The sequence below is a fragment of the Oncorhynchus keta genome, chromosome 27 (assembly GCF_023373465.1).
Source record: "Oncorhynchus keta strain PuntledgeMale-10-30-2019 chromosome 27, Oket_V2, whole genome shotgun sequence".
In the NCBI taxonomy this organism is placed as follows: domain Eukaryota; kingdom Metazoa; phylum Chordata; class Actinopteri; order Salmoniformes; family Salmonidae; genus Oncorhynchus; species Oncorhynchus keta.
In genome coordinates, this window is record NC_068447.1 from 24,606,150 (window position 1) to 24,620,017 (window position 13,868).

The 13,868-nt window shown below is 44.7% G+C and overlaps 1 protein-coding gene across 1 annotated transcript in view; it reads right to left on the minus strand.

The window, feature by feature from the left end:
- LOC118360283 (cadherin-4-like) overlaps window positions 1-13,868 on the minus strand; it is a 636,928-nt gene that overhangs the window by 33,516 nt on the left and 589,544 nt on the right. Inside the window, exon 11 of the mRNA XM_052482021.1 lies at window positions 13,282-13,535. Coding sequence (XP_052337981.1) covers window positions 13,282-13,535 — 254 coding nt within the window. The remainder of the gene's footprint in view (window positions 1-13,281; window positions 13,536-13,868) is intronic.

Sequence of the window (13,868 nt, forward strand, 5' to 3'; positions counted from 1 at the left end):
ATCGATGATGTCACCTTAGTCTAGGACCAATAGGAACATCGACTGAATGATCTGCTTTCTACCATTTTCCGAGAGGCAGGACCTACAGTATTTCTATAAAAGAAGACCATTTTTATTCTCAGCTTCTTAACTAACTTGTCAATATGTTTTTTAAAAGCTTTTCATCTATCCAGATGCCCAGATACTTGTAAGCAGGGACATGATCAATATGGACAAAGTACATATTATGCTTAAATCAGAGTTATTTTTATGCACTCTGGAGAACATTCAATACTAAATTCAGGTCAATAAAGTTTGTTCTCTAATACAATGAAGGCAGACTGTAGTTCAGATAGAGCCTGGTCAACGATGGGTGTAATAGCATACCCAACAGTATCGTCGGCATACAAGTGCAGTTTACAATGTTTAACAGACAAGCTGATAGAGTTCATGTAAAATATAACAATTACAGGACCCATAATCAACCCCTGCGGGACACCATTCATCATATCAAGGAAACCTAATTTAACACCATTTGTTAAGTCATTTTCAAACCAGTTACATGCAGCCTGGTCTAGGCCAATTGAGAAAAGACAATTACCCACATCATTTATAACTAGGGATGCAACAAAGATAGTGCTATGACCTGGTCTAAATCCCAACTGATGTACATTTAGAATATGAAAGATCTTAGCTGTCACGACTTCCGCCGAAGCCGGTCCCTCTCCTTATTTGGCCGGCGTTCGGCGGTTGACATCACCGGCTTTCTAGCTACCGCCAATCCACTTTTCATTTTCCATTTGTTTTGTCTTTGTTTCACACACCTGCTTTCAATCCCACAATCACCTGTTTATTATTTAACCCTCTGTTCCCCCCCATGGTTTTTGTGAGTGGTTGTTTATTTTGTATTTTTGGTCTGTAATGGTGTACGTGGATTTGTTACTTTGTATATTTGAACTTTTGCGTAAAGTACGTTTGATTACTCATATCTGCTGTCCTGCGAGTGACTCTCTACTCCCTGTTCCAGTGGAGGAGCGTGTTCAGCAGCACCCGACCATGTTGCAACGTCTGGTCACTGCCATGGATCGCGTGCTGCAGACTATGGATCATTTGCAGAGAGGAGGAGGTTTTTCAGTGCCTCCACCAGCTCCAATACAACAGGTCCCACTGTCCACCCCTCCTTCCCCTAGTCCCAGCATGATTCGTCTCGCGCTCCCGAGGGAGTATGATGAGACGGCTGCCGGATGCCAGGGTTTTCTACTACAGTCGGAGCTCTACCTGGCGACCGTCCACCCGGCTCCTTCGGGGCGTGAGCGTGTATCCGCCCTCGTTTCCTGCCTCTCAGGCAAAGCCCTGGAATGGGCCAACGCCATATGGTGTGAGAGAGATGTGGCGGATCATTGCGCAGAGTTCACCCGCCGTTTTCGGGCAGTGATCGACCACTCACCTGAGGGTGGTGGCACCGGTGGCACCGGTGGTGTGGGAGCTGGACGCGGACATTATTACGCATAGAGCCCACTCCCCCCAGTGTCCAGCTAGGCGTCTGTACGTTCCATCTACTTTCCGCGACCGTTTGATCTATTGGGCTCATACGTCACCCTCCTCTGGTTATCCTGGCATCAGGCGGAAGGTGTGTTGCCTTAGTGGGAAGTACTGGTGGCCCACCTTGGCCAAGGACGTGAGGGTTTATGTTTCCTCCTGCTCTGTGTGCACCCAGTGCAAGGCTCCCAGGCACCTGCCCACAGGGAAATTACAACCCCTACCTGTTTCACAACGGCCGTGGTCGCACCTGTCGTTGGACTTCCTGATAGATCTTCCTCCCTCACAGGGCAACACCACGATCCTGGTTGTTGTGGATCAGTTTTCTAAGTCCTGCCGTCTCCTCCCTTTGCCCGGTCTCCCGGTCACCCTACAGACTGCGGAGGCCCTGTTCACTCATGTCTTCCGGCACTACGAGGTGTCTCTGATCGAGGTCCCCAGTTCACGTCCAGGGTCTGGAGAGCGTTCATGGAACGTCTGTGGGTCTGGGTCAGCTTCACCTCGAGAGTAACGGGCAGGTAGAGAGAGTCAACCAGGATGTGGGTAAGTTTCTGCGGTCATATTGCAGCGACCGGCCGGGGGAGGTGGCATCGTTCATCCCCTGGGCAGAGATGGCCCAAAACTCACTCCGCCACTCCTCCACTAACCACTCTCCTTTCCAGTGCGTACTGGGTTATCAGCCAGTTCTGGCATCGTGGCATCAGAGCCAGATCGAAGCTCCTGGGGTGGAGGAATGGTTCAAGCGCTCGGAAGAGACCTGTGACGCTGCCCATGCGCACCTGAGGCAGCAAAAAGAGGGCGCTGACCGTAACCGCAGCGAGATTACTCTGATTCTCTCTTGACCGGAAACCTGCCCCTGTTTTCAATCCCACAATCACCTGTTCATTATTTAACCCTCTGTTCCCCTCGTAGTTTTTGTGAGTGATTGTTTATGTTGTATTTTCGGTCTGTAATGATGTACGTGGATTTGTTACTTTGTGTATTTTACCTTTTGAGTAAAGTATGTTTGATTACTAATATCTGCTGCCCTGCGCCTGATTCTTTACACCAGCAACACCCAGGGTCATTACATTAGCTAAGAATGAATCAAGGATTCTAATATTTTATCTGGGCAAAAAAGTTTAGAAATAGGTTGATCATTATTTTGGTCACAAGGGTCACCACTTTTGTGAAGGGGGAGTACATGGGCCGCCTTCCAAACCTTGGGGATAGTACAAGATATAATCGTCAGGTAAAAAATATGGGATAATGATTAAGTAATCAGAGGGGCAGAGAGGTGCAGCAAAAATAGATAAAGTATATCAGCCCCAGTGGATTCTTTTCACATCAATCTAAAGCAAGGCATCTAGCACGTCACAGATAGTAAATTGCTGAACCGACCTACTAACCATAACGAAATGAAAAATGGCGGCCGACAGAGAGCGCTGCCGTGCTTCTAACTCTTAAGAAACTTTGCCCTATTTTGTATTTTATGTGTTATTTCTTACATTATTAGCCAAGATTTTCCCGGGAAGAACTATTTGATATCAGAGTGGCGGTAACTCACCAGCACTATCAGCATTATGACCAGGAATACGACTTTCCAGAATAGGATCCTTTATTCATACCCCTCAGGGCACTTTAACTGATTCTGGAGGCCGAACCAAAATAACGCCGGCGAAGGAAAGGTACTCGGAGTGGTCTTCTAGTCTGACTTAGGAGACGCACACACCACCCACCGCTTCCAAGTATATTACTCACTAATGTTCTGTCTCTGGATAATACAAAATTCAAAAGGCACTTGCACATCTGAACAATTAGATGATGAAGGCCGATACGTAAGCATATTTTCAAAATCTGCCACTACAGGTGGATTAACAAAAGGCTAAGGTGTGTTTTCCTATATTGCACTTGTGATTTCATGAATATAAATATTTTTAGTAATATTCATTGAATGCGGCGCTATGCAATTCAGCGGTTGTCGATGACAATTATCCCGTTAAAAAAGGTGTTAAAAATATATAGCGCCTAGAGATATAGCGCCAACAGCATCTGCCTTGGCAGCAACAAATAAATGTGTATTCTGGTTTTCAGACACATCGACAACCAGAAGCTCAAATTTATTGCAAACAGAAATATTTACAGATTGGGATACCATGAAATTAAAGTTGACATACAGCTGAAGTCGGAAGTTTACATACATATTAGCCAAATACATTCAAACTCAGTTTTTCACAATTCCTGACATTTAATCCAAATAAAAATTCCCTGTTTTAGGTCAGTTGGAACCACCACTTTATTTTAAGAATGTGAAATGTCAGAATAATAGTAGAGATAATGATTTATTTAAGCTTTTATTTATTTCATCACATTCCCAGTGGGTCAAAAGTTTACATACACTCAATTAGTATTTGGTAGCATTGCCTTTAAACTGTTTAATTTGGATGAAAGTTTTGTTTAGCCTTCCATAAGCTTCCCACAATAAGTTTGGTGAATGTTGTCCCATTCCTCCTGACAGAGCTGGTGTAACTGAGTCAGGTTTGTAAGCCTCCTTGCTCACACACGCTTTTTCAGTTCTGCCCACAAATTTGCTATGGGATTTAGGTCAGGGCTTTGTGATGGCCACTGCAGTACCTTGACTTTGTTGTCCTTAAGCCATTTTGCCACAACTTTAGAAGTATGTTTGGGGTCATTGTCCATTTGGATGACCCATTTGCGACCAAGCTTTAACTTCCTGACTGATGTCTGGAGATGTTGCTTCAATATATCAACACAATTTTCCTGCTCATTATGCTATCTATTTTGTGAAGTGCACCAGTCCCTCCCACAGCAAAGTACCACCACAACATAATGCTGCCACCTCCATGCTTCACGGTTGGAATGGTGTTCTTCGGCTTACAAGCCTCCCCCTTTTTCCTCCAAACATAACGATGGTCATTATGGCCAAACAGTTCTATATTTGTTTCATCAGAACAGAGGACATTTCTCCAAAAAGTGTGATCTTTGTCCCTATGTGCAGTTGCAAATCGTAGTCTGGCTTTTTTATGGTGGTTTTGGAGCAGTGGCTTCTTCCTTGCTGTCCTTGTCGATATAGGACTCTTTTTACTATGGATATAGATATTTTTGTACCCGTTTCCTCCAGCATCTTCACAAGGTCCTTTGCTGTTGTTCTGGGATTGATTTGCACTTTCCGCACCAAAGTATGTTAATTTCTAGGAGACAGAACGCATCTCCTTCCTGAGCGGTATGATGGCTGCGTGGTCCCATGGTGTTTATACTTGCGTACTATTGTGGACGTGGTACCTTCAGGCATTTGGGAATTGCTCCCAAAGATGAACCAGACTTGTGGAGGTCTACATTTTTTTCAGAGTTCTTGGCTGATTTCTTTTGATTTTCCCATGATGTCAAGCAAAGAGGCACTGAGTTTGAAGATAGGCATTGAAATACATCCACAGGTACACCTCCAATTGACTCAAATTATGTCAATTAGCCTATCCGAAGCTTCTAAAGCCATCACATCATTTTTGGGAATTTTACAAGCTGTTTAAAGGCACAGTCAACTTATTGTATGTAAACTTCTGACCCACTGGAATTGTGATACAGTGAATTATAAGTGAAATAATCTGTCTGTAAACAATTGTTGGAAAAATTACTTTTGTCATGCTCAAAGAAGATGTCCTAACCGACTTGCCAAAACTATAGTTTGTTCACAAGAAATTTGTGGAGTGGTTGAAAAACGAGTTCTAATGACTCTCCTCCTCCTTTCTGTAAAAGGAAAGTAAAAGGCCACTCCCCCTTTCTGTCACATCTAAATACCTTGTAATCCTTTACTTCAATGTCTTTCTCAGAGACAGAATCATTTAACCATGTTTCTGAGAGAACCAGAATGTCAGGACATGAGTCCTGTACCCAAATGTAAATTGTGTAAAACGTTTTTTACAGACCAGGCGGGAACTGGGATATCAGTGTGGGCAGAGCTCAGTCCACCCCGGATGAAGCTCCCACCAAAGGATTGGAGCAGCTGCAGGGGACCAGAGTGGAGCATTGGCAGCCACTCCTGTCCCCTGCAGCAGCTCCACTCCATTGGCCGGAGCTTCATCCGGGTGGACTGGGTGTGGAGAGGAGGCCTTGGTGTGGCTCCTGTTGCAGGGTTGAGGCTGCCGTTGGGGGAAGGAGTGTCCCATGCCTGTCCTGGGGATGTAAGTAGGGAGGGTAACCAAAACTAGCTTGGGAGGGAGGTTGTGGGTGGAATTGTGGAGAGTGGTGTGAAGGGCAGTGTGACTGGCGAAGCTCCAAAATCTTAGCATATGAGGGCTGCTGGCATGAATGATACATGGTGTGGACTATATCATGTGATGCACTACCCTCAACAGAGTTTTTCCAGACTAGGGTAGTGGTCGGTGCTGTGTAGAACTGAGCTGATTGGAGCTGTGCTGTGATGGGCCAGGTCTGGCAGAGCTGAGGTGTGCCGGGTCTGGTAGAGCTGTGCTGTGATGGACCAGGTCTGGTTGTGCTGTGAAGGGCCTAGTCTGGTACAGCTGTGCTGCGATGGGCAGGGTCAGGTAGAACTGTGCTGAGGCGGGCCGGGTCTGGTTGTGCTGTGCTGTGATGGGTAGGGCCTGGTTGAGCTGTGCTGAGGCTGGCCAGGTCTGGTAGAGCTGTGCTGAGGCTGGCCAGGTCTGGTAGAGCTGTGCTGAGGCGGGCCGGGTCTGGTTGTGCTGTGCTGTGATGGGTTGGGCCTGGTTTAGCTGTGCTGAAGCTGGCCAGGTCTGGTAGAGCTGTGCTGAGGCTGGCCAGGTCTGGTAGAGCTGTGCTGAGGCGGACCAGGTCTGGTAGAGCTGTGCTGTGATGCAACGGGTCTGATTGAGCTGTGTTTAGGCAGGCCAGGTCTGGTTGTCTCTCCGATGGCTGAAGGGTCTATTTGTCTCTTACCAGAGGCTGCCTCTACATATGTGGTCTGGCAGTGAGGTTGAGGTATGGTCTGGGGTACCCTCCTGTTGGCCACTATTTGTCCTACCCCTAGAGTACAGTCCAGTGCTGTGAAGGGTTGTGTTGGGCTGAGATGAGCTGTGTCTGGCGCTGCTGGGTTGAGCTGGGCTGGTTCTGGAACCGCTGTGCTGAGCTGGGTTGGTCCTGGCACTGCTTGGCTGAGCTAGGTTGGTTCTGGCACTGCTGATCTGATCACGGTCTATTGCAGCTGGGCTTGGACATGTTGGTAGGGGCTGGAGATGTCTATGTCGGGCTCAGCTGAGATGAGATTGGCCTCCTCTGTCTCCCTTGATAGGGAACTGGTGGGGCTCTGTTGCTGGCCTGGGATGATTGTGGATCTCTGTCTAACTTGGCTTCTTTCAGGTTCTTGGCAAAGATTCGGACTCCCTCATGGTCCAGGTATACATAGTCATACAAGTTCTCACATGTCAGGGTGTGGTGGTGAGAGATGCTGACATTTAGTAGTGTGGAGCAGTCCATGGTGAATTTTTGGTTGACATTTTGAATACTTTTCCAGGGGAGATCTTTCTTTGTGAGAAGGGTGAATATAATAATGTGTGTCCTTGGGAACAGGGTGTGTGATTTCTCTGCCACCTTTCTCACTTCCTCAGCCACTCTTTCTCCTTTTGTGCGCAGGTCATTTGTCTCAGTACGTATGACAAGGTTCTCCAGATTGACTTGATAGAGCAGTTGTTGTGCACTGTCAGTAGTGGGACACCAGCATTGATCTGTTTGGTGTCTGGGAAATAGATTATTTTAGATAATTCTTTCATAACTGCAGTTTTGTAAGGTATCCTGGGTTGAACTGGATCCTGTCCCCTGTTCTCTGGAGGTGTGATCGGCTGAACATGGTCAGACTGCTGGGAGGTAGGCAAGGCAGGGTAGGCTGTGGCAGGCTGGGAGGTTGGCAGGTCAAGGTGGACCCTAAGAGGCTGAGGGGCTAGTGAGGCAAATGGGTTGAAGGCTGTACTGGGCTCAGGAGTATCTGGGCTTCCACCAGGCTGATGCAGCTGCTCTGTTGGTGGCATGGTCAGAAGCTGCTGACGGAGGCCATTGGTTACCCTCTCTTTGCTGCAGCTCCACCTTTACCACAATCAGCTCCTCTTGGAGGGTGACAATGGACTGCGTCATTTGTTTAGTGTTCTGCCTTAACTGTTCTATTGAAGCAGATTGAAATGCCTCAACTTTTCCATCAGTGTCTGGACAGTGTCACACCCTTGTTGTTTGTTCTCTCTGTATGAGTAACTGATAGATGCACACACACACTACATGTTAATGTATGTTAATTGTCTTTTGTCTTTTAGTTATGTGTCGGACCACAGTAAGACTAGCTGTCACCATTGGCATCGGCTAATGGGAATCCTAATTTAAAAAAAAATGTAAATTCCGTAATCTCCATTCTAATAGGGAGAGGCAGTTCTGGATTTGTTTCCCAGATAATGTTTCTGTTGTGCACACAGCTGCTACAGGTGAGGGAGGGAGGGAGTGATGTACTGTGGGCCTCCTGTTTTGAAGGCCATGTTTTGGGAGTTGCAGCCATTGTTAGTGAAGACGTGTCAGTTTTTACTTCATCATCCACTAGAGGTTTTATCATGTTGAACTCTTCTTCAAACAGCTCTAGACTGGCCTCAGAGCCTTGGATAATTACTGTTCAGTTATTGTTAGGAATATTATGAATAAATGACGAAACAATATCCTCATTTTAAATAGAACTGTAACTAAGTAAACTTATACTCTGTTTTATTATATCCAGGTTATGTCGACATAGGACTCATTTTACTATGGATATTGATATTTTTGTACCTGTTTCCTCCAGCATCCTCACAAGGTCCTTTGCTGTTGTTCTGAGATGGATTTGCACTTTTCGCACCTAAGTACGTTAATTTCTAGGGGACAGAACGCATCTCCTTCCTGAGCGGTATGATGGCTGTGTGGTTCCATGGTGTTTAAACTTGCGTACTATTGTGAACGTGGTTCCTTCAGGCATTTGGAAATTGCTCCCAAAGCTGAACCAGTCTACAATTTTTTTTCAGAGTTCTTGGCTGATTTCTTTTGATTTTCCCATGATGTCGAGCAAAGAGGCACCGAGTTTGAAGGTAGGCCTTGAAATATATCCACAGCTACACCTCCAATTGACTCAAATGATATCATTAGCCTATCAGAAAAATCTAAAGCCATGACATCATTTTTTTTTTTTTACAAGTTGTTTAAAGCCACAGTCAACTTAGTGTATGTAAACTTCTGATCCACTGGAATTATGATACAGAGAATTATAAGTGAAATAATCTGTCTGTAAACAATTGTTGGAAAAATTACTCAAGTCGATGTCCTAACCGACTTGCCAAAACTATAGTTTGTTAACAAGAGATTTGTGGAGTCGACTGATCATGATTTTTCCACGCCGATACCGATGACTTTTTTTTGTAATATTGACAATTACAACAATACAGAAACACTTATTTTAACTTAATATAATACATCAATAAAATAAATTTAGCCTCAAGTAAATAATGAAACATGTTCAGTTTGGTTTAAATAATGCAAAAACAAAGTGTTGGAGAAGAAAGTAAAAGTGCAATATGTGCTATGTAAGAAAGCTAACGTTTCAGTTCCTTGCTCAGAACATGAGAACATATGAAAGCTGGTGGTTCCTTTTAACATGAGTCTTCAATATTCCCAGGTAAGAAGTTTTAGGTTGTAGTTATTATATGAATTATAGGACTATTTCCCTCTATACCATTTGTATTTCAGTAACCTTTGACTATTGGATATTCTTATAGGCACTTTAGTATTGCCAGTGTATCAGTATAGCTTCCGTCACTCTAATTAGCACACGCTAACTAGCTAGCCATTTCACTTCGATTACACCATCCTCATCTCGGGAGTTGATAGGATTGAAGTCATAAACAGCGCAATGCTTGACGCACAACGAAGAGCTGCTGGCAAAACGCACGAAAGTGCTGTTTGAATGAATGTTTACGCGCCTGCTTCTGCCTACCACCGCTCAGTCAGATACTTGTATGCTTGTATGCTCAGTCAGATGTTATGCAACGCAGGACACGCTAGATAATATTTAGTAATATCATCAACCATGTGTAGTTAACTAGTGATTATGATTGATAGTTTTTTATAAGATAAGTTTAATGCTAGCTAGCAACTTACCTTGGCTTACTGCATTCGCGTAACAGGCAGTCTCCTTGTGGAGTACAACGAGAGAGAGGCATGTCGTTATTGCGTTGGACTAGTTAACTGTAAGGTTGCAAGATTGGATCCCCCGAGCTGACAAGGTGAAAATATGTTGTTCTGCCAATGAACAAGGCAGTTAGCCCACCGTTCCTAGGCCGTCATTGAAAATAAGAATGTGTTCTTAACTGACTTGCCTAGTTAAATAAAGTTTTTTAAATTTTTTATCGGCCAATCTGCAACCAAAAATTTCAACTTCAATTTCAATCAACAGATTTCCGATTGTTGTGAAAACTTGAAATTGGCCCTAATTAAATTGGCCATTCTGATTAATCGGTCGACCTCTAACACACACACACACACACACACACACACACACACACACACACACACACACACACACACACACACACACACACACACACACACACACACACACACACACACACACACACACACACACACACACACACACACACACACACCAGCTGATGAGTGTGTCAGTGTGCAACATCTGTATGAGGACAGATGGGAGAGAACCCTCATCAGGACAACACAGACTACTGCTGCGATCTGGTTTGGTTTGCCAGAGTCAATTCTTTGATTTAATTGCTGATATTAAAACCTAAAACCTATTTTATTGTTTTATTTCACCTTTTATTTTACCAGGTAGGCCAGTTGAGAGCAAGTTCTCATTTACAACTGTGACCTCGCCAAGATAAAGCAAAGCAGTACGACAAAAACTACACCACAGAGTTACACATAAACAAATGTACGGTCAATAACACAATAGAAAAATCGATGTACAGTTTGTGCAAATGTAGAAGAGTAGTGAGGTAAGGCAATAAATAGGCCATAGAGGCTAAATAATGATTAATTACAATAAATAATTGCTATTTACAGATCGTCTGTGTACAGGTACAGTAAGCTGCTCTGACAGCTGATGCTTAAAGTTAGAGAGGGAGATATAAGACTCCCGCTTCAGATATTTTTGCAATTTGTTCCAGTCATTGGCAGCAGAGAACTGGAAGGAATGGTGGCCAAAGGAAGTGTTGGCTTTGGGGATGACTAGTGCAATATACTTGTTGGAGCTGCAGTTTGATTAGTTGGAGTCAGTTTTATGATTTAATTTATTTGGTTATTGCTTCACTACTCTCTGGTGCTTTGAAAGACACAAAGAAGTAAAACGTATATAAATTCTGCAAATTTGAATAATACAATTCCAATGTCTTCATACAATACCAATACCTGGAAAGTGGGTGTGAGGAGTGAATAAGATCTAGTATGAAGTCTGGTGGGGTTAGTGATGCTAGTGGAGGCCTGTCCCTGAGAATCAAAAATGTATGTCCTCCTAGCCTTCCTCCAGCCCATGCAAGGTAGTCTGGGTAATTATTTATGCATATTTCTCAATCCAACACCTCGCCACACTAGTTTGGACCCGACAGGTGATGCCTGATTCCTCCCTCCCAGGCTCCCCCTCTACCCCCTCTTCATCCCCCAATCCCCTGGCCCCTGACCCCCCCTAGAACTCACTGCCTGCCACTGGTCTGAAGAAAAACTGTCAAGTAGAGCCTCCGTGTGTGGCAAAAGTTAGGAGATATCTAATCAATGGAAGATGGAATTAAAATGACGGAATTCAAAGGAGAAGGATAGGCTACAACGACCACGAGCCAACAGGTAGGTTGCTAATTAATATTCTAAATGGAGTTGTATTTGTAACTGTAGGATGAAAAAGTGAATGCACTGCAGCCTCAATTAGCTATGGCAGCTATTAGTCTACTATAGTTTGAGTTGTCTCTCCCTCCCTCCTTCCTTCCTGTTCCATGTGTCACTCACTCACAGTACAGCCCCTCCCCCGCCTGCTAGAGCTGCACCTCTTTCTCCCTCCTCTCGCACTTGATCACTTCCAGATAATAAAGTAGCTTAAATAATGACTTTTCTGCTGCTTCACTCGGATCGGTCCGGGTCTGGATTCAACCAGGTCTATACAGAACGGGTCTAGTTGTTCGTTACCTTTCCCTTACTTATCAGCTCCCTTCCGCTTTCCTACACTCGCCTCGTCCTTTTCAGCCATCTCCCTCAGTCACATAGAGATATCACGGAATTTTGACAAAATCTGCACATTGGCGAAAGAAGTGAGTTTCTGATTTAAAAAAAAAATGTTAATGAAAAACTACAGTAAATACTACAATATACTAGTCTGCAAAAACACTACATTAATTAGTAAAGTATATACTACAGTTTTCTTTTACTAGATTATTTATAATATAGTTAACTGTAAATACTACAGTATATACTACAGTAATGTTCACAAAAACACTACAGTGAATTTTTATTTTTTTTAGTACAGATGAAACCACATTGGAGGCTGAGGTGGACAAACTGTCCCACTAGTTTGTTAAGGCTCCAGTGTGGGTAAATGGCTAATCATGCTGGATGGGCAGCAGAATTGATTGGGTATCAGTGTGCATGTATGTGTCTGTGTATGTCTGTGTGTGAGAGAGAAAGAAAGAGAGAGGGGTTTGGAGAGCAAGAGGGAATGAGAGAGAGAGAGAGAGAGTGTGTGTGTGTATGAATGTGTGTAGCAGACCGTGACAGAACATGGTGTGCCTCTGCTAGCCAAACTTATCTCCAAGATGTACTGCAAGCTGAAACTGGTGTACGGAAAAGGAAGGGGAGATCGAGAGAGAGGGAAAAGGAAGATGGGGAGAGAGAAAGCAAAGCGAGAGAGAAGGAGAGAGAGGGAAAAGGAAGATGGGGAGAGAGAAAGCAAAGCGAGAGAGAAGGAGAGAGAGGGAAAAGGAAGATGGGGAGAGAGAAAGCAAAGCGAGAGAGAAGGAGAGAGAGGGAAAAGGAAGATGGGGAGAGAGAAAGCAAAGCAAGAGAGAAGGAGAGAGAGGGAGTGCTGCAGCAAGATACAGAGCCCAGCTGGTACACCCAATTTACTCTCCTTTGCTGTGAAATTAACTGGCAAACTTGTTTCGATCTTTTCACAAGAGAGAGAGCGAAAGAGAGAGAGAGAGCGAGGAAAACGGAACACAAGGATGAATCTGGGCTTGGCGCTGGAGAGAGTGAACCAGCCATCCATACACACTGGACACAATCTCTGAGAGGAGGTATTCAGTATGTGTGGGTAATCAACATAATAATGTCATAGATCAGCTGACATTGAGGAAGTTAAGACACTGCAGTGCTCCACAGGCAGCCTTTAAAAAGCCAGGTGGTAATTTAAAGGTTGGTTTAGAATCACAGCCAATAATGTGAGAACCCTGGAAACACTGCAGGTGTACAGTGCTGTGTCAGGCCTTTGGGATGGGGCCAGGTGCTGTGTGTGTTTGAATGTATGTGTGTGTCCCCTATCTATACCTTTAGAATACACATGGCTCTGATTACCCAGGAGTCTCTCTCTCTCTCTCTCTCATACAGGTGGAAGGGCAGCTCTTAACTGACTGCATATATACAGAATTCTTAAGAGAGAGGGACAGTTTGTATAGTTCCCCACTGTACCTAATGATCTGTTACAAGAAGTGGTCAGGGTTGCAGGCTGAGAAGGTGGTGAGTGAATGTGTGTGTGTGTGTGTAAATGTGTGTGTGTGTGTGTGTGTCCAGCACCTGATGGTCTGCTGCATGAAGCGGTCAGGGTCGCTGGCTGAGAAGGTGGTGAGAGAGGTGCCAGCAGGAACACCCTCCTCAAAGCGGATGGATTTGGGGTTGGTGGGGAAGAAGGGCGGTTCGTTGATGTCTACCACAGAGATGGTGACCCCGGATGTGGACTGGAGGGACGACTGGATCCCACTGGCCAGCGGAGCCTGGTTATTGACCACCACCGTCAGCATGAAGGCCCTGTTCTGCTCAAAGTCCACCGGCTGGAGACGGAGTTGGGGGAGAGAGAGGAGGGGTGAGAGTAGGAGGCAGATAATTAGGTTAGGATTAGTAATCTCATACTCCATCAAATGGCATGATAAGAGCATTCACACATGACTGACAGAAGAAGTCGAGATAAAAAGATAAAAATAGGCATCATACAAAAAGAAGATGAGAGAGAGAGATAATAAGAGAACACTAATAAGGGGTGTAGTCAAATAACATGAGAAAAAGAAACAAAGCCTCTACACCAGGCCTGGGAAAAGGCCGGCCCGTGGGCCATATGCGGCCCGCGACTTGATTCAATACGGCCTGTGGAATCATGTTCAGATCAT